This window comes from Myotis brandtii, unplaced genomic scaffold, assembly GCF_000412655.1.
Source record: "Myotis brandtii unplaced genomic scaffold, ASM41265v1 scaffold77, whole genome shotgun sequence".
Classification (NCBI taxonomy): domain Eukaryota; kingdom Metazoa; phylum Chordata; class Mammalia; order Chiroptera; family Vespertilionidae; genus Myotis; species Myotis brandtii.
Window position 1 is genome coordinate 3,487,558 of NW_005371082.1, and position 21,839 is coordinate 3,509,396.

General features: G+C 36.6%; 2 protein-coding genes across 6 annotated transcripts in view; one reads left to right on the plus strand and one right to left on the minus strand.

Annotated features, from left to right (window-relative positions):
- NBEA (neurobeachin) overlaps positions 1-21,839 on the plus strand; it is a 776,030-nt gene that overhangs the window by 475,542 nt on the left and 278,649 nt on the right. For 4 of the 5 annotated variants that reach the window (XM_005883142.2, XM_014530733.1, XM_014530734.1 and 1 more), the window contains one exon: positions 9,861-9,997. In XM_005883142.2, the coding sequence (XP_005883204.1) occupies positions 9,861-9,997 (137 nt within the window). Of the gene's footprint in view, positions 1-9,520; positions 9,599-9,860; positions 9,998-21,839 lie in introns of those variants that run through there. The other variant, XM_014530735.1, reaches the window with a different exon arrangement.
- Positions 11,363-15,149, minus strand: MAB21L1 (mab-21-like 1 (C. elegans)). Its single transcript, XM_014530736.1, has one exon. It carries the CDS (start codon positions 13,597-13,599, stop codon positions 12,520-12,522), a length of 1,080 nt encoding a protein of 359 aa, XP_014386222.1. The 5' UTR covers positions 13,600-15,149; the 3' UTR covers positions 11,363-12,519.

The window sequence follows — 21,839 nt, forward strand, 5'->3', positions numbered from 1 at the left end:
TCACTGGAGCAAGCAAGCCTCCTGTTCGCTTCAGCTGCCTGGCTGCCGGCCGCCATCTTGGTTGGCAGTTAATTTGCATATCTTGCTGATTAGCCAATGGGAAGGGTAGCGAAGTTACAGTTAATTACCATGTTTCTCTATTATTAGATAGGATATATATATATTTATATATACAAAACCAATGGACACAGACAGTAGGTGGATGAAGATGAAGGCCTGGGCTGGGGGTTGGGAGCAGGCTGAGAGAGGTCAATGGGGGGAAAAGGGGGACATATGTAATACTTTGAACAATAAAGAATATTAAAAAAGAAGCTATTACATATATGTGGGAATGTAGGAGGAAAAGTGTCTTAGGGTAGAGAGGAATGAACGTAATTGGTTAAAATTGGTCTGTTAGATATCTAAAAATTTCAAATGGATAATAAAGGTTTGAAATTTGAGAGTCAAGCTGGGCATGGAATTCATATTTAAAATCAGAGATCACCCAAGAAAAGTGAGAATACAAAAAGAGAGGAGCAGTAGGCCAAAGTCAGATCCCCTGTGTAATAAGTGTAAAATGGCAACTAAGGATACCTTGAAGGAAGTCAGGCAGTAGGAGAACAAGAGAGTATAGTGTGCTCTAGAAGTCAAGGAACTCTGGTTCAGCATTTTTCAAACTGATATTCCTTAGAAGCATAGCTTTTGAAATATGTTAATGTAGGAAAAATGTATACTTTAATGTGTATGGAAAATTCTGGGTTTAAAAATGTCACATGCATTGTTTTTAATGGACTTTCCCAACTCCTTAACTTGTAAATAAATTAATATGTACTTCTCTAACACTTTGGCCTAAGAAGAGGTTTAGGGTGAAGCCAAAAGGAGTGAATAGGAATGAGGAACTAAGAGACAAAAACTGATGTCTAGAAGCTTCACAAAGAAGGGGAGAGACAAAGATCAAAGAGTAACTAGAACTGACAGGGGAAAGTATGACCAAATCCCACTTAGAAGAGTAACTGGCTTGATGAGGATGAAAGATATATTTTCTGAAACTGGAGAAAATTTATGAATGCAGAGGCAGAAAAATCTTTAAACAGAGAAAGACATCAAGATAAATGACAAAATTTTATTTTTCTCCAAAATATGAATACTTTATTTATTATAAAATCAGAATGGGCAAATGTTTATGAATTTTTCTAGGAAGAGGCCATATATTTAACCATCTTCTCAACGAGATGTGTGACCCCAAAACAGGATAAAGATTGCTATTCTGCACTATATAACCTGAGATTTCATCTTTGATTCCTTAACCTAAAAAGCCTGACATTCAAGGCTTTGTGTGTTTTTTCAGTTTAGTCTCACTACTCCCCTTTATATCCTAATCACTGGCCAACCTTATTTTGTCCTGTTCAAATTCTCTTCCCTTCTTACAATTCTCTCTGCCCACATAACCACCTATTAAATCCTACCTATCCATTACAGTTCAGTTCAGAGGCCACTGCCTCATCCAGTCCCAGCTAAACCCTGCCCCTTCCCTCCCTCACACCCCCACAAGAAGCTGGCAATCATCATAGTTCTATAAATGTCTATAATTTTTTTTCTGTCCCTCTCTTGGGAAGAGGTAGTAAAAAGCCCTGACTTTGGACTCAGATAACTAGATTTGAATTCCATCTCTATCATTTACTAGTTGTATGACTTTCCCTACATTACTTTGCTTAGTCTCAATTTCTTATCTGTAAAATAGAGATAACATCAGTACCTATCTCATAGATTTGTTATGAGGAATAAATAAGATTAGTTAATGTAAAGTGCTTTAACAATACTAAGCTAAACCCTCTCTTTCTTACGTCAAAATTGTTCTTGTATGTCTTATGTTTACTCTGTAGTATAAGTTCTTTGTGGGTGAAATCCATGATTTTTACTTACTGTATTCTTTCTTGGTGCCCAAGACAGTGAATATTTTTTTGTTGACTACATGAATGAATGAATGCTGAGTTAAATATGCCTAAGCATTTAATTTACAAAGAGGAAACAACTTACTTACTCAGTAAAATATGGCAGTTATAAAATTTGCTATTTAAAAATAAATAGTATGCATGTGATACAGCTAGAATAACCAATTACATTATAACTCTCATTGGTTCTCAGCATATTTTTAAATTTGTGCTTTCTCTAAAATTCAGTCTTTCATATTTTTAAATAACAAATTGAAATAAATTCCAGAAAAATATAAAAAATGTAATCTGTTTTAAGTGAGCTTTTTACTATGACATATACGTGCAACAATGGTGTAATTTTCTATATTCACTTCCATAAAAACAGATTGCATGCTATGTGACAGATATTGTGTTATATGAAGAAGATAATGCTGTCTTCAAGTAGCTTATGCCAACTGGGAGAAACAGACTTCTAAACATATGTATTCAAGGTATTATAAATGCTGCAAGTAAAGAGGTTCCCAGGAAATTATGGAAACCTATAGGCAAGGCACTTAGTCCAAACAAGGGTTGCAAAGACATAGTCCTCATTGTCTAATAGATTTAAATCAGAGATTTAAATTTAAACCTCTGGTTTATTCACTCAGCTAGTCTAGTAGGAATTTACTCTTCTCCATCATTAAATGATATCCTAGGACTATAAAAGAATCAGTACTCCTCCAGAAAGTGAAAAATGTATTCCATATGCTAACTAAATGTGACATAACTAGAAACACACATGTCAACTGACTCACCTATTGAATCAAAAGGCAGAACAAATGATCACATAAAACTCTCTTATTAGTATGTTTTTGTGCTAGAAAATAACTCAGTAATATTTTACTTAGACTATATATGCTTTGTAAGCTTTCTCTTTTATAGTTATTCATTGCCTTTGTTGAATATGCACTACTTTTGTTGGTTTATCTGTTCTGCAGACATATTGAAAATCATAAATGGTAGTATCAGATTGTCTCTCAGTATTTAAAAAAAATATTTATGCCCTAGCTGGTTTGGCTCAGTGGATAGAGTGTCGGCTTGCGGACTGAAAGGTCCTGAGTTTGATTCTGGTCAAGGACACATGCCTGGGTTTCGAGCTCGATCCCCAGTAGGGGGTGTGCAGGAGGCAGCCAATCAATGAGTCTCTCTCATCATTGATGTTTCCATCTCCCTCTCCCTCTCCCTTCCTCTCTGAAATTAATAAAAATATATTTAAAAATATATATTTTTATAAACACATTAAATAAGATGTAATTTTAGGGGTTAGTGCAAAATAGATGTTCTACCATGATTAACATATTTTGTTAAAATGCAGTCTTCAAAGGCTTTCTGTTTCTGTTTCAGACTGTTGTATGTTGAGTTTTACCAAAGATTGGTTTACTCAGATCTGAAAAGATTAATGTGCCTTGTTAAGCACCTGTCTCATTTTTTACAGTAATAATGTGAGGAAACTGGTGCACTCGGGATGATTAGCTATTGTTAACCTCAGTCTAAGGATGGATTATGTTTAAGAAGTCACCAACAGGCACAAAGAGGCAATTTCTTCAGCACAGTGAGCTTTGTAGTATAAACTTTGGGTTTATAGAATGTTTATAATAGTTTTGGGTGTGTGTGTGTGTGTGTGTGTGTGTGTGAATTAAGGGAAGCGGGAATAATGCTGAAAGTTAAATTCATAATTCTTGAAGTATGTATTCTACTAGTTGGTCAGGTGATATTTTCCTAATTTCAGCAAAATGATTCTATAACTATTTTTAAGCAAGAAAAGTTTTTGAAAATTTCAGAGGATCACATAATATATTTGGACCATTATCAATATTCTTTGCATATAAGAAAAGAGTCACTGTCTGGAGATTGTATAACTGTATTTTTTCCTTGAAGCATTTTATTTTATTTATATAGTTATTATTTTTGACATATCATTGCTTTATTTTTATTTTTTATAATTTATCTTTATTGTTGAAACCTTAAAGCATTTTAAATGTTTGAAACCCAGGGAACTATCCTGAATTATAGCCATCTAAGATTTCAGCAGCATTTTCCCCTTAACTTCCCTCTCCCCCAGGCACAAACACAAACACCTCTGTTTTCTTAATGCCTAATAAAGCTTTCCTGGGATTCCAAAACAAAGTTCCAACTTTCTCATATACTTCACTAATTAAAGTTATTTTGAGATTAAAGCATTATATTCTTTTAATTCTATGGGGAAAATAATATAAGTTCAAAGTATAATAAATAGTTTAGGTATGTGTAACTTACTGTGGCTGTGAGTTATTTTCCTACAAAATTTATCACTGTAAAAATAATTATAAAAATTTACTTCCCTATATTTTTGTTTGAATATTTTTTGGAATATTCTTTCACACTAAAAATAAAGGATTTCCAATGTTATTTCTTCTAAATAATGTCAAGATTTTAAGTTTACTAATTTTACAAAGATTAGTCCATGTTTATATCCTAAAATAATAATCTATTACATGTTCCAAAAACAAATTGAACATATGGTTTCAAAGTAACTGAGGTTGGGGAAAATCTATATTTTGTTAATATTAAACTAAAATTAGAAAATATTCAAGTGATTCTAAAATACATTATAACTCATGTACACTATTTTTTGCCAATTTAAAGTCATCAATTACTTGTAAGGATGCCAGTTTTAATTAACTTCAACTCTTTGTTCCTATACCAGTATATAGGGTGGGGCAAAAGTAAGTTTACAGTTTTGAGTAGGAGAAACAGTGTTTATTCTTGTGTTATTATTTATTAATTATTGTATTTTAATCCATATGAACAATTATTAATCCATTCCTTTTTGTTCTTTATATTGAAAATTTAATTGCCATAAATTGCCTTTTTAAAATTTATCTTTATTGTTGAAAGTATTACAGATGTCCACTTTTCCCCCCTCATTGACCCCCTCCACTCTTCACCCATCCCCCCCTTCCCTAAGCCTTCACTACACTATTGTCTCTGTCTATGGTTTATACATATAAGGTCTTTGGTTAATCTCTTCCCCCCTCAGTCCCCTCAGCCTTCCCTCGGAGATTCCTCAGTCCGTTCCATGCTTCTATGTCTCTGGATCTATTTTGTTCATCAGTTTATTTTGTTCATTAGATTCCACATATGAGGAGATCATGTGATACTTGTCTTTCTCTGACTGGCTTATTTCACTTAGCATAATACTCTCCAGGTCCCTCCATGCTGTCTCAAAGGGTAAGAGATCCTTTTTTTTTTTTAAGCTGCATAGTATTCCATGGTGGAAATGTATCCCAGTTGTTTTTTAATCCATTCATCTACTGATGAGTACTTGGGCTATATCCAGACCTTCACTATTATAAACTGCATTGCTATGAACATAGGGGTGCTTATATTCTTTCTGATTAGTGTTTTGGGTTTCTTAGGATATATTCCTAGAAGTGGGGTCACTGGGCTGTTCCATATTTAATTTTTTGACGAAATATTTTTAGTGGCTGCACCGTCTGCATTTCCACCAGCAATGTACTAGGGTTCCCTTTTCTCCACATCCTTGCCAGCATTTGTGGTTTGTTGATGGTAGTTGGCCAAGAGACATATGAAAAAATGTTCAAAGTCACTAATCATCAGAGAGATGCAAATTAAAATGACAATGAAGTATCACCTCACACCTGTCAGAATAAATTGCCTTTTAATTGCTAGAATGCTATTGACTCCCCCTCCCCCAAAATGATTAATTCCTGGTGTCTGAGAAAAAAGGAAGTAGCCCCTGACCTCTGGAAAGTGGGCTGGCCCTTAAAACGGAGGCCTTGGTATTGTTGGGAGTTGGCCTGGAGCTCATAGCTAGACCATGGTGTTCTCTTTTTGGACACAGCCTCACAGAACACCAACATCAGACAAGGTCACATGATGATGATGTGAGGCGAAAACAACCAGACAAAAACAAGTTCATTCCCCATACTACCTAAATATTGAACATCTCTTCTGGCTAATAATATGAGTGACTGCTACTTCTTTGCCAATTGCAGCTGCCTTGATCTAGTTCTCCCTCCCTTTAGATAAGATTTATTAAGACACCCAATCAGAATTATCCCTGACAGAGTCCAATCCAGAATAAAGTCCTGCTTCCTTCCTTGAATCCTTCCCAAAATCATTTAACCAAAGCCCAAATTCTATAGGAAGTCCTTCCAACATCCACTTGCTAAGTCACTCCATTTCCTATGTCTCCCTTGTTGCAATGAGCAACAAACCCAATTTTTTCAATTATAGATGTGTTTCTGGTGGTCTTTGGGCAAGAGGATATTCTCACATTCATAGCCGAAAATTGTGAATATTGAAGTATAAATTTTATGTAAAGTAACTTTGTAAACTATAAAGTTCTATTAAAAAGTTGATGTATTAAGATTTCTAGGCTTAGAATTTTGTTTTCAGTAAATTCATCCAAACCCATGAATTTTTTTTAACATTCTACTTTTAAGATATATTTCATGAATAGTTCCCTTCTCAAATATAAAACATATGCTATTTTCTACTCTAGGTTTACAATCTCAGCGGATTAAAGACTCTATGGCTCTAAAGAGAATTTATTCTTTTAAACATTCTTTTCACTATGTTTGTGAATTAACCTTTGTTTTAATTCAGATTTTAAATTAGCATTAAAATGAAAAGTTATATCCCTCTCCTTCTTTCAAAAATAGTAATGGATCAAGATTTCTTAAACATTATATTCCCAATTTAAAAATGTAAATGATTTTTCTTTTTCTTTAATTACCACTTTAGATGACACAGCTTTAAAGTATTATAGGCATCAATAAGGGGAGGAGGTTTTGTCCCATCCATTTCTTTAACCGTACTTTATTATTTGTCACTCATATGCATTGTATTTTATCCTTTTATTGCTATAGTAGTGATTGGATTGAATATATCTACATTATATTTTTTAAATATATTTTATTGATTTTTTACAGAGTGAAAGGGAAAAGGATAGAGAGTTAGAAACATTGATGAGAGAGAAACATTGATCAGCTGCCTCCTGCTCGCTCCCTATTGGAGATGTGCCTGCAACCAAGGTACATGCCCTTGACTGGAATCAAACCTGGGACCCTTCAATCCTCAGGCTGACGCTCTATCCACTGAGCCAAACAGCTCAGGGCTACATCATATTTTGATAACATTATATTTTATCCTTTTATTGCTATAGTAGTGATTGGATTGAATATATCTACATTCAGGTCCCCAACTCACTACACTAATCAAATTAGAGGTTAAATTTTTACCAATTTATCTTCTAGAATAGAACCTGCTGGATCACCATTGCTCTTGCTTCCAGAGATGCTGCCCCGTTTTAACTTTTTTTTTTTTTAAAGGGATAGAGGCTTTCAAATACCCACATCTTCCAGATGAAAGGTCTACTGGTTTGTGATTGTTCCTTATATAAATATCTTAATATGAGATCCCTAAAATGAGGGTCTCCCAAAAGGGATTAATGTATAACCCCCTCTCTTTATTGCTGTAGTGGATTAACTCTGTATTCTCTCTGTGACTGGTTTGCTTCCTGAAGGCTACAACAAAAAGACTCGGTGCTCCTTAAACATGGAATTGGAAGTGTAATTGAATACTAGTATTTCCAAAGGACAAGGGTAAAAATGACACACAAAGCTGAGTATTTTATGACATGACTTTCTTAAAGAAGGACCCGTTTGAAGCCCTTTTATAAACCCCCATAAAATAGCAATTCAATAGAATAAGATTGGAGTAAAATCAAAAGGTAGTGCAGTGTCCTTTCAGAAACACAAAGAAACATGTAGAGAAAATGTGTTACCTGTTAAAAGTTTACAGAACTGTATTTGAAATTCATAATATATTTCAGTAAATCAGTGTGTATGGTTTTCATAATGTGTTTCATGATATATTTTCAATTTTTCCAATTTAATTGTTTGGATCTGTTGAATTACTTTTTAAGAGAAAGAAGCACTTTGCCATTTTTTATGTTTTTGACCATTCTTGGACTCCAATTGCCAGAAAGCTCTATTAAACCAGAAATCACTATCCTTCTGTGTTTAGAATAAGGACTTTCCTAAGGTTTTATTTAGCAAGGCCCAACGATGAATAAGATATTTTGTTTCTGATGTGAATCACATCACCTTCTTTCTCACCTTGTCCTAAACAAGAGTAAACATGGGTTTCTCCAGAAGGGAAATCAAAGAGTGGCATCCAAAGGAGTCCTGGTAGTTTAAGGGTTAAGGGAGCCGGTTGGATGCCCTGGCTTTGGGGATTTTGAGCTAGGCTTGGGAGGCAGGGGCGCTTCTGAGCGACCAAACAGACCCTCCAATGAACACAAAGGAGGGTCTGGGGAATAGAAACCCAAATCCACTTGTAATCATACAAGAGATTCAGGCATAATTACTTGAGCAACCTAGATTAAGATTGATGAGTCTTTAAAGTGGCGCTTCAGATCGACCGCTTTGCCCTTTGGAAAGAAAAACCTCACGGAGCCAAGGTGGACCCCTGACTCCGCTGGCTCTGAAGCGGAAGCTGCAGGCCCGAGACTCCAGCCGGGAGAGAAAGCAGTAAAATAAACGAAAGGGTTTAGTGCCCAGCCGGGCCCCTTGCGGGCTCCAGGCGGGGAGAGAAAGCAGTAAAATAAACGAAAGGGTTTAGTGTTCCTCCGACCAGGCAGGCAGTCACGGTCCAGGGTGTAGACTGACACTGACACAGTTTGCTTCACATCCACGCGACGGAAGCCGGCCTAGTCCTCTCGGTGCCTCTGGCGACAGAAAGACCGGCTTTGTGCGGCTGGTGGCGAATTCCTGGTGCTTGTCCCCGGAGCGCGGTCACCTCCACGGGCCGCGAAGGGCCCTGACCTCAGTGTCCACAGGGGACCCTCCTTTTTATCGCTGTTTTGCTGTTATTGTGACTCCTTTGACTAAAATGCAAGTGAGGGGGGAATGGAAAAGAATGCAATGCGTCCTTGCTACCGAAGAATGGACGTTATTTCTGATTTCCTTGTCTGTAGTCCAGCTAAGAATGCCTCCCCTTCCGGGAATCTTAAACGAACTGCTAAGCAATCCCCCTTTGTACTATTCTAATATGCGAAATTCTTAATTTTCAATTCTAACTCAGATGGAAGGGATTTGAAGTAAGCATCTTAGTAGACACATTGCCTAAAAATCTTTTGCTGCAGCTTGCTTAATTCCTCTAGTTAAAAAATTGAGAATTAGAACTTTTCGGCTGTTTTCCTGAGAATCGTTTTGTTCAAATGTCTTAACAATTTCACCATCTTTTGACTGGTTCTCTGTTAGAAAAATCACTGCTATGAGTTTTGGGTTTTTTTCTACATAAGAAATGTATTTAATGTCCGTGTGCGCGCGCGTGTATGTGTACGTGGCACGCCTCGGGACACCGATATTAATCCTCCTGCAAGATGCAAACCCGTAGTGCCTTGGACTTTCTATATTACCATCCCGCCGGCTTCACACCTCCCGCACAGCCCTTGGGGAACTCTGCTGCCTCGTTTACGGGGCTTTACTCAAGGACTGTTTCTTTCCAGCAGTGCTGACTGCCTAGGGTTTCGGACAGCCGGGGTGCTCCGTGCAGAATCGGGCCTGGTAGAGTCAGTACTGCACTTTTTAGTTAATAACAGCGTCTCACCAACCATGTAGGATTTCTAGGAGGAGGTTGCAAACTCGTTTACTAAGCGTTACTTATTCGGTTCTCTGGCCTATTGGGTTTTTATAAAAAGTATTTATTTCTAGTGTCGTTTTAAGGTAATTTGTGAAAGCTAAGCTGACCTTATCTCGCATGGAAGGAGCTTGCTACATAGTATAAGCACCATCTTTTTGGTGCATCTTTAAAAATAAAAGCCTGTGGTACCACTCTGGGAGGAAGCCAGAGAGAGTCACAGGGACTTAGCCTGACTAGAATGCCCTTGTCTTTCAGGCCCAGTGGTCCTCAGCACGCCTGCCCAGCTCATCGCTCCTGTGGTGGTAGCCAAAGGGACTCTCTCGATCACCACGACAGAAATCTACTTCGAGGTAGATGAGGAAGACCCCGCCTTCAAAAAGATCGACTCTAAAGTGAGTTAAAGTGATTAGGCTACAGTACTGGTGGCTTTGTGGGAGGAAGTGTTTTTCAATTTTGCTGGGTTTTAAATGACAGTGGGGGAGGGGAGCAGATTCCCATCTTTCTCATAGAAAATAAAATGAGTGAAGTAACACATGCTTTATTTTATGGGATTGAAGACTATATTAACGATTTTAAATTCTGTATTACCAGAGCAGGCACATTTTAACAGTCTGTCTATGAGTGCCTTTGTGTGCATTTGGGTAGATTTGGTAGTTAAGCCAATTGCTCCCAAGTCCCTGTGGTACAGAATCTCAGGCTCTCTGAGAAGACTGGGAAGGGTTTTATGAAATTTCTTAGAGATCACTTTTAATTTCCAAAAATGTAGATTGCAGTGTGAATTATTATTGATTGAAAGGTTATAAGGAAACCGCAGGGAGGGGGTTACATTTAGATATAAATTAATCTCCATTATTACATCCATTTTTTATTTCCTGAAATAAGAATGGGTTTTACATGTGAATTTAAAAGGAAGAGAAACTGATTCTCTGGAAAGTTTTGACTTAAAATGTGTATATACTAGCGCTGGGATGTTTAAAGTTTGTATTCTTCTCTGGGTGTAATGCAGAAAATACACGTTTGGAGGATTTGAAATGCATATTTTATTTGTTTTTTATGTCTTGTTTAGATTTTAAAACCTGAATATCAGGGCAACTCTACACCTCTGCACTTTCTTCTGCAATCAATTTTATTGTTATTTTAACTTGTATGTATGTACAATTTGTAAACTTTTTTTCCTGAGGTTAAGAATTCAAGAACAGAAGTGTCATGCTAGATATTTAAGAATCATTTTACAAAAGTCTTCCTTTAAAGTAGTTTTCAGAGACAATTATTCTAAAATAGTCAAAGATAAATGCTCCCATAGATCCAGAACTTTATCCTTTCTATGTAAATTTTATATAGAAATAAAGCATTATAAAATGCTATTTGTAGAATAGCAATTGAAATTCTAAAATTTAACCCCACTTGAATTAACTAATAACCTTAAGGCCATAGGTGATTAATTCTTCTCAGCACTTGTTGACTATTAAAATACTCTCTGAAGGATTGTTACAGGACTTCTTTCACTTCTAGATCCAAAAGAATTGAATTTTACAAATACGTGTAAATATAATGTATTTGACTTTAAATAATTTAAAGTTTGTCTTTATGCTTTTATTATTAGCTAGCCCTATAAAGTAAAATGAAATTTTGGATTTCTGATTAATTTACTCAGCTATTTGAACACTGCATAAAATAAGGTCTGACATTAACTGGTCAGAAATTATCTTCATTTTATTAGCTAGTATAGCTTTCATTTACAAATTTTAAATTTTTCATTATGATTTTGATTAGTTCATTTCTGCAAGTTAGTCTGATGTTTAACTTAACAGTCTTCACTAAATTTTTTCTTTATATCATCAAAAATGGCACAGAAATACTAACCTAGAAGAGCAAGCTTTCATGGGTAGATTTAAATTGTGTCTGTCATGGAAAGAAATAGTCTTTTAAGTAAGTTAGAAAGTGAGATATACTGTTATCTTCTGTAGCTCTACAAAAAACATTGTAATGTTTAAAATATTCAAGTGGGTTCAATATTCAAAATGAAGCATTACATCTTTTCAAAGAAAAACAATTTAAAGTGACACACAACTTTTATTTTACCTCTTTATTAGCTTCTAATTAAATAAAAACCAGCAAGAGAAATTAAAATCTAAATCCCAAAAGTAATTATCCAGTGTATTTCAAGTGCATTTTTCAAATATATAATTCAGATATTCAAGCGTTATTATATACGCTGAATTCAAATTTCTTTGACTATATTTAAATAACATTTCAAGTATATTTATGGAATGTTAGAAATAGAACAAGCAATATATTTGAAACAAAATGTAAACTTTTTAAAGTTCAGATACTTTCAAAGACAGATAAAGTATTGGGAGGAAATCTACCTTTAAATGGTATCTTTGTTAGAGGAAAATGTCTGGAAGTATCCAAAATGGCAATTTAACTTCTGTTCACCAAATCACAAAACACAAACATCCACACTTCAAAGACAATGTGAGATCACAATATTTGTTACAAATAAAAATATACATTACACTTTCCTTCAGATGGCATATCCAAATCGTGTTTACTCACAGACAGATGCACCTAAGTCACCAGGATTGCTATAATCCTTTGATAGTTAGGCAGAGTGTTCCCTGTGGTCTTGCATTACAGCTGGGTTGTTTTCAGGGTGTCATTGTGTACTTTCCAAGAGAATTATGAAATCCTTTGTAAAGAAGTCTCTAATACTTGTGGGCTGGGGTTTTCCTTTATCTGCTTTCCTCACTGTTTTTCTCCCCTTGGAGGGGTGGGTGAGAATGCCTAAGCATTGTATTATTCCTTTTTAAGGAAGAGATTGTTTGCACTGTCAAGTGGTATATTAGGTATCGAACAGGACGTGTACACTTAATTAGGATTTTGAGAAGAGTAGTAACGTTTCGGCTGTTCTCTAAAGTTTTTCCAAACTTTTTGGGTTGGTCAGGATCTCTCTTGCCAGTCGCCACGTTTGTTTGGCAGCGTTCTCTAGCGCCGAGTGAGGTTTGCCTTGAAACAGGTCTAGGTTAGGTAGGAAGTAGTGAGGGCACCGCCGGCACTGCAGACAGGAGATAAGTTGCAGCAAAATGCCGTTGAGCCGATCGCCCAGGCAAGACTCGTCCCAGTCGGACTCCCGGGGATGCTTTTCACACTCATAGGAAACCAGAGTCTTCATGTGGTAATTGTTCAGGGGCTGGCCAGGCAGTTCCAAGTGGCGGTCCCGTAAGGTTTTGAGGATGGACAGGCATTTCTTTCTGCAGCCCCCCATCTGCAGTCTGTTCTCCGCTTCCGCGAATTGCAGCACCCAGGCGTCGCTCTCCGCCGAGCTCTGCTTGCCGGCCAGGGAGTGGCACTCCTTGGACAAGAGATTGAACCCTTCCGCTTTGACCTCCGCCACCCGGTTGGGTCCGGGCCAGGGGATGTGGGGAAGTGGCCAGTGGGCAGCACTCCTCGGCCAGATCCCGGTGCATTTAAATGCAGGGGTGATCTGCACCACGTACCGATCTCGGATTCGCAGTTTCACTTCGCTGGTGTCTGCCACCATCTTTACCACATCCCTGTAGCTACATTTGTCCACTGCTTGAGCCACCAACGTCTGAAACCTGGACCGGATTTTGCGCGCCGAGAGGTAGCCGGAGGCAGTAATGAATTCCACCCAGAGGGACATGCTCCTTTTGCGCCCGTCGCTCAACTTCAGCACCGCGCAGCCGGGCAGCGAGCCGTCATCCACAAAGTTAAAAACCCCCATTTGGTTAAGGTAAAGCACCACCTCAAATTCGGTGGGGGAGATGACCTCCAAGCCCTCATAGCGGTTGTCCATTTCGTTGAGGGAGCTGATAAAGCGGGGCTCCTGCACTTCCACTTCTTTCAGCACGTCGGATACGACTTTGCAGACTTCCCGGATAGTTTTAGCAATGGCAGCTTTCCTGGCTTGGCATTTTTCGTTGTAGTATTTGTTCAGATGGTACACCAGCTTGGCCTGGGCCGCGATCATGTTGGGGCAGAGATCCGGATTGTACACCGGAGTCTCGCAGTAGGCTGTGGGATCCAATGCGGCTGCTAGAGCTGGAGCCAACTTCGTGCAGAAACGGCCCAGCGCTCTCAGAGCGTCTCCAAACCGGTCCGGACGCGCCGCTGCGGGGGTTCTAGTTGCCGCGGTCCCCTCCTTGTGTCTAGGCGCCCAGCGGCTCTTAAAGTGAAACACTGTCCCCCTCCCCCTTTCTCGGCCTCTTCCTCTTTTAAAGAATCCTGGTGGGAGAGAAACGCATGGAGAGATCCCCTTCTCAGTTATAAAAACAAAGTTGCGCTGATACCCAGCAAAGCTCTTCAGGAGTCAAAATAAACCCTTTCCGTCTTTATTTACCCTTTCCGAGAGTCATTGTGTGTGCAGGACTGTTAATCAGGTGGAGGAAAAGTGTGCTGAGTGTGTCAGGGGTGAGTGTGCGTGTGTATATGTCAGAAGAAGCTGCTGTCGGTTTGTCTCAGAGCCCAGACGCACTCGTGTGGAAATTATAAAGGCAGGGCCAGGCAGGCTGGCGGCCAATCGCCACTGGGCTCGTCACGACAGCCTCCTTTGGCTCCAGCCAGGCTAATTAATCCCCCTCATGGATATAAGCACAGGAACTAAAGGTAGGAGGCTGCTGCAGGCAGAAACCCACCCAGGCCACCTAGACACTTTTGGAAATCAAGAGGAATCTCTCAGCTTTGGTATTACTTGAAGCATACTGACATTTTGAAAAGACTTGGCCAAGTGGTACTCTTGGTGCTGAAAACCGTTTGTCTTTTTACCGCTGAAATGCATATACAGGTGTATGAATGGTCATCCATCAATTAGTGGACTAGTTGGGGTTTTCTAAGACAAGAGTCACTAACTTACATTTAGAGGAATAAGATCATTAATGTCTGTTAATCCTGGAGGTCTTTTAAAATACAAGTTGAAAGTTTGCTCTTTCCTGATTATGCAGGTTGGTTTTCTGGATGTTCCTATATGTTAGAATGATTTTTAAAAATATTATGCAGTGTGTTGGGGCAGATCATGTTGGGGCAGAGATCCGGATTGTATTTGTCCCTCATTTGCAGTTATTGAGAGGGATCCAAAAATTATTGCTAAGTGTGTTAGATATTGTCTACCCCACTTTAAGTTAGGATGTTCTAAAAAATGTTTAGTATACCCCTCCCTCCTCTTTGTACTGTGGTAGGCTTGCCCAACATTACAAGTGGGACACTAAGTTTTGTATGCATTGATAGAAATATTTGAAAAATCAATTACCTCTGTGATGGAGAGATTATTAACATATGGTCATAATGAGCTGTATGTGAAATTCAAGAAAGATAATTGAAATGAGACCCACTGGCAGACAACTTTCCTGAAAATTTGCAGATTTGGGTTTTCTTGCTCATTTTTACAGATGTATAATTAAGGATATATCTCCTCTCTTAAGTGTCCTTAGTGCTGACCTGACAATAGACTTCTAATTTTATATGACTATATGTGATTTGATTAAAGGAAAATGATTAAGATTTTAAAAGAAAATTAATTTACAGTCATCCAGGATTTTTAATTAAATATCATTTTGGAAAAATTAGAAAGAAATAAACATTTCTAGATTTGGAACCTTGAAACAGAGGAGGAAATGGATTTATATAGAATTTTTTTTGTGGTACCAATTATGTCCTTAATGTACTAGTAAAGGAAAGAAATACTACTTAGGGTTATGTGGTGGTTTTAAAACCTAGGCAGATTTTTAATCGCCAACTTTTAATTTAGATGCCCTCTCTTCCAAATTAAGAATATTTCCAGCAAAATCCTCTAGTGCCTGGTAATAATTTTGAAGGCGCTTTCTTTCAGAACAACTTTTAACAAGATCTTGTTCAGGGCCCCCAATTTTTACTCAATCTTTTGATTGGGGGGGGGGGTGGCAACAGCAGAGCATCACAAAGCCACCTATTATTTACTTTCTCCTTATCCAAGAGTGATACATTCTGATTTAGCTTAAAATAGTACATTAGATTTGGAGCTTACAGCATTCATCTGCGCTATTCCCCGAGAACCTTCTATTCCCTTAGGGACTGGGGTTGGGATCACCGAACGCCCCTCCTCACTTTGCCGGCTTTGCGGGTGAATGCACTGCTACCTTTTGGCAGTTGGAAGAGGAAGCAAATCTGAGCGGAAGAATCCACGGCCACTAAGGCAAAGATGTGCGTTGGTCTCTGGGGAAAAGCCACCTCTGTGTTTCATTCAGCGCAAGTCCCCATGTACTTCCCGCTGGTCCCCTCTCTCCCGCTACTCCGCATTCCCGGGCCGTCCTTTCCCCTCTCTGTGCTCAGTCCCATAGGCTTTATTTCTGTAAGCCCTTATTTTAAAACCTTACTCTGTGTGCGGGTTTCTTCACGTCCGCTGAAAGCCTCCGTCTCTGCCCAGGCACCTCTCAGCCCTGGGCCCACATGTGGTTGAAGCCAAATCGGCGCGTGCTGGTCGCCGGCCACGGCCCCTGCGCCCTGCGCGCTCCCCCTGGGGTTCAGGCTAGAGTTGCTGGGACCGGACTCACCTCTCCATTTCTTGGGCCACCTGCATATTTCCCTGGTTATCGAGAACCTGACGCAGCCTGGGACGTGGAGGCCCGCGGCCGTTCCGGGGACCGTGGCAGGGCCGTCCTGTCGGGTCTAACGCGAAGGGCGGGAGGGCGGCCAGCGGGCCTTGCTGCAGCCAGGCGCGCAGGTGGCGCATCTTCGGGGCGCACTGTGAGGCTTAATTGGGTTAAAGCAGCTAAACACTGAAGCACTTTGTGCAAACTAATTGGTGTAACCGGGGCCTTTTCCTAACGATTTGCACTTTGAAAAAGAAAATGGATGTTGAGAAAAGGACTAAGAAACGCGTTAGTCCTCCAGTGTTCCACGAAAGTGAAGTCCTTCCGTTTCAAGGACACCGGGAGTGTTTACTGATCTGCTTCCTATAGCACCCTGCTTCGCTCAGGGCACTGACAGTGATTTACATAACATAGGACTCACCCACCCGCCATAATCTCTGTGGGTAAACTGTAATACTCCAGTGCAAGTACTGCTTGTTGCTGCATCACAGTGATTTTCTATTACACCGAACACGTGAAATGAATTGCTTTCTGTATCTGAACCTTTCCAAAGATCTCATAAACCTCTCAACTATTGAAGGGAAAATCAAACTGTTCTGAGGAGTGTGCTTTCTATCCCTTACTTCTTCTTTTTATTGAAATAACCTATGGAGAGGAACTTAAAAAATATAGTATATTTTAGGTATAATTTAGCCTTTTTTAAATCAAGGTTTTGGAGTTAGATTTGTTTTATGGGCATAACTTAACTATTGTATAGTAAAAAAATTTTTTGAAATATCATTTGCCCTATTGAACTACTTACTTCAAATGATTACTTAATACATGGAGATAGCTTAAAATCAATTTATTTACGTATATGAAAACTTTATAAAACAATTTGAATGACACCAGCCTTATATGTTTTTACTATGAATAAAACCTTGTGTGTCCCATGCTTTAGGATATGTGTTAATTGTTTTCATTGGTATGCTATGCAGGCATGTTTGACATGAGCTAATAATAGAATGATAATTGAAGAAAACTGACCTAATTGAAGGGGGGAGGGAGGAATCAAGAGTCTCATGATTTAATGAAAATCTGAGATGCTTACATTTGAATGGTATTTGGAATTTTAAGGACTAACCAATTCGATCTTTTTTTTTTTTTTTTCCATTTCATTTACCTAGTTTACTAGGCAGCCTTGATTTAAAAGATACCACTTAGGAAAAAAAGTCCAAAGCAGTCACAAGCTCACCATTATCATAAATTTTGGTACTTATTAATGAATATAAAACAATCAAATACTGTGATTTTTAACAATTCAAAGCATTCAAAATAACAATGGCAAAATATTTTTCCTTAAGTGCTATTTCCTAGGTAACTTATCCCCATTTTGTAGACCTGCTTATATTACGGAGTAAACAAAGTAATGCAAAAATAGTCGCCTTATTAGAGTTAAAGAAAAAGTCAATTATGTTGAGAAATGTAGAACTGCAAAGTTTCTGTTTTTTAAAAAAATCTAATTTGAATTACATGTTCATAAATTTAAGCACTTGTGACCTTTCATCTGGAAAAATTTATCTGTTAGAGGATATGCACACACATGTTAAATGTTCACAAAGATATTGTTTTGTGTTTTTTCATTATCTGCTGGTTGCTATTCTGTTCCCAAATATTCATGAATTTAAAGTTTTATTTTTTAATATGTGCTTATTACACTGGGGAGATAAAAAGAATATGAAGTTGAGTTTATTGAATTATTTTTATCCCTATTGCTGGAGTGGCTTTGAAGGCTCATTGTAAGCATTTGATTTCTACCCACCTCTTCTTCTTTTTTTTTTTTTAATGTACCCAGGCTACTTCATCTGTTTTATTCTGCCAGACACAATATATTTCCTCTTTTTTTTTTTACACTAGAGAAATTAAAGACAGATATTTGTACAGGGTTTTCTTTATGTGTCACATTAAATAAAGTAAAATAGGGGGAGTTTTTCTGGTAATCTAATTTGATGACATCCATACCTTTTTTCCTAGTGTGACTACTGGTATAATAACATTTGAAACAAAGTAACTTGAGAGCTTCAAAAGTCTCAGTGATTTCTTGAAATAGTTATTTTATATTTTAATATCAGGTTTATGACAAAGTAAAGCAAAGAATTGAGGTCACTATACAATTTAGACCCTATTTTGTTTCTTCAACCAGAGCATCCCGATAATTATGGTTAATTTTTTTAAAGTATTTCCTTAATTCTTCACTTGAATGATCAAGGCTATTCCCTCAGTTTTCCTCATCCTTATAGTACACAATCAAATAGGTTTGTAGTAGGGAATACTTTTATTTTTCCTAAAGTGTTGCTTAGTAAACATGTTCTTGGTGCTAATAAATGTTGAAAAGAAAATAACTCTGAGATTAAAACTGAAAGTTGGAAGTGTACTTACTTTACAAGAATTTTTACCACCCTTGGATTTACAGATTTGAGCCAATGCTGGATAACTGTCCAAATCTTTTCTTTGGATAGAAAACTAAATTTAAAGCCTGGGTTATTTAGATAATTGTCTCAGTTTCTTAACTTCATTTGCATTAATATGTACTAATTACACTGGGGAGATAAAAAGAATATGAAGTTGAGTTTATTGGATTATGTATCCCAACACAGAGATATAGGATATTTCAAGTTGCATCTATAAACTGAAAAACTTGGGGGTGAGAATTATCAATGAAAATATGTTCTTATTGCTCAAAATAAATATGATCTAACCCTTTCCAAACATATGAGGGTATTGGGGCTAGTCATTCATTGATTATTATGGAGCAAGTGTTGATTCCAATATTCTAATTCTTCATACAGCTTTTAAAGGTAATTTTTATCTTTAGAAACTCTGAAATTAAATTCATATTGTTAGATTTCAGTTTATAATTTTTATTTGGATATTCTAAACATATTCTAACAGAATAATTGGGCTCCTGTGATTCTTTCCTATATGAAAATTATGCATTTCATAATCTATAACTAACATACTAGTAGATTTACAGACATTTGCCTGTAAGCCTGCCTCCTTGGCACTTTAGTACAGAGGAGTTTTATTGCACATAGAGAAAACAATGGAAGCAGATGTAATTAGGGTTTGCTAATCTGTACATTTGTAGTGGGTCATCCAGGACTACATAGCTCTCATCACTGTACTGTACTATATGTGATTAAGCCACTGAAAATATTCAGCATGACCTTGAGGCTAACGTATGGTATGTAGATAATCAACCTCCAGTGATTGCATGTCTAAAATAACCTTTGCTATTTCTAATTTATAGTTTTGCAGCTTATTTTTTAATTGAACAAAGCAATTTCTCTAAACTAGGATTTATTTTTTTAATGATCAGTAACTGGAGTGATAATAAAAGGATTACTTTAAATAAAAACTATTACCTTTTATCATGTATATTATATGCAATAAAATACTATAAGTGATTTACAGAAAAAAGGAAATTCATTTATAAATAGAAACTTTCTTTATACCTTTACATGTAAATGTAGAGATTGCAACATTATCTGAGAATAGATCACCTAAATAATATTTCATTTCCACTTATGATTGTTTTCACTATTATAATATTTTATTATAATAATGTGTACTACTTCTTAAAAACACAATTTTCCATATAATGATTTGTCAAAAATATCATTACAAATTCTAAGTAGATAATACTTTTAAATCTACATATGTTTATTCATTTTATCTAAACATCTAGATCTAATCAAAGCATAAAGAGCATAAGGTCTGTAAGATAATATTTCTAATAAAAAGTTGTGAACCCATTGAAATGAAAAGTATAAAGTAATTTCATTTTTATGTCAAATCTTCTTTTTTATTATTTTAAGTCTATTTCATGAATGTATGATTTGTATACAGCAGTGTTTAATCCTATGATTTTTTTTTCCATATGAATGTGCCATTTTATGAATTCTGACAAATACATACATCCATATAGCATTAGTCTGGCACAGATATAGAACATTTCTATTACCATAGGAAAAGTTTCCTCATGCCCTAGTTTATTTTTAATTTGTAATTTTTGTGATTCATTTATAAATGTCTGGGTGTCTTAATATTTTATCAAAAAATCTTTAGACTGTAAAACCTTTATTTATTCCACTAGAATTTATTATTTAATCATGCTTCTAACTTAAGACCAGTTTTAATGAGAGAGCAGCACTGAAGTAGAGGTAGAATATAAAATAATATTCCAGATATACTAACAACAGGTTTACAATTTTCGTTTTACTTAAAATTTGTTTAATTTTAATATATGCGACATTAATGCTTGGTAAAAGATTCTTTGTTCAAAGGAACTGCCAATATTTGTTATGCTAGCATGAATGTATGTATTAGACTTGTGAATATAGTGTACAGTTTGCATGCCGATATGTATTAAGAAATGGGTTTTCATATAAGTGAGCAACATTGAGACATTTGTAATGATACTAGCTTTATGTCATTAGAGAAATAAATCTCATCTCAACATTTAAATTACATTTTACTTTACATTTTCAGTAAATTAATCTTTTCTTTGAGAGTTGGGAAACAAGGCCAAGAAGTTTACTAGAGCTAATATTAATTAATATACATACATTATTGGAACATATGTTACTAATTTTGTATAAATATATGTCATGTAAATTTAGATGTTTATAAATACTCCAAAGAATTCTTAAATTTTAGGAGTGTAAACATTTTTATTGATAATAATGCTTTTTTAAGTATTTTGTCTTTTTACAACTTTGAATGGTACAGTAAGTCTCTATTTCTTCCCTCAAGATATACAATTACTTAAATGCTTTCTGTATTATATCTTTATTTGGCAATTATAATAGAAAATTTAATGCAATGCATGCTTACAGGCCTATTAAGAAAGAAGTTATTGCTTTCTTAATAATCTTAAAGCATTTTTAGGAAGTATACTCTTTTTATGGTTTGCAAAATAGCCTGTGCATGCAAATTGTATGTACACACACACACACACACACACACACACACACACACACACAGCCCCAGTGTTTCAGACAGTAAAAGATTGAATTGGCCTCTATACATTTTTTATGTTAACCTGTTAAAAAGAAAACAGCTACTAAATATAGGGGTTTTTTTCACCACTAGGGTGTAATATCACATCTGCAAGATTGTTTCATAATAACCCTACAGTTCTCAATAATACCTTAAGAAATTGCAGCTAAATGGATTTTAAAATAATAATAACTGGACATTTCTACCATATTTATCCAGTCATGTATACTATGACAGTTTTGAATGTCATGAACTTTAAATTGTGAAGTTGAGAAGTTTAAAAATTGCTAGCTATTCTGTCCATAGAAACAAAATTATATTGCTCCATCATCACATACATAATGTTCATGTGTATATAAAAACACCTACACTTATTTAAAATCGTTTTCTACTTTTTTGCAACAGACCAAGGTTAATTTTTTTGCAACATAAACCTGTATTTTATAAGCAAATTGCATAACTCACTAGGATGAAAAAGTGAGGTTTGGGGGGCTTTATTGTTTTTGCTTCTTTTCTAGCAAATTCAGTTCTTCATTTGTTTTGCTCTCCACGCTGCATTAGCACAGTTTTCCCCTGTGTGCATCTGCCAGTGTACAATTTAGCCACG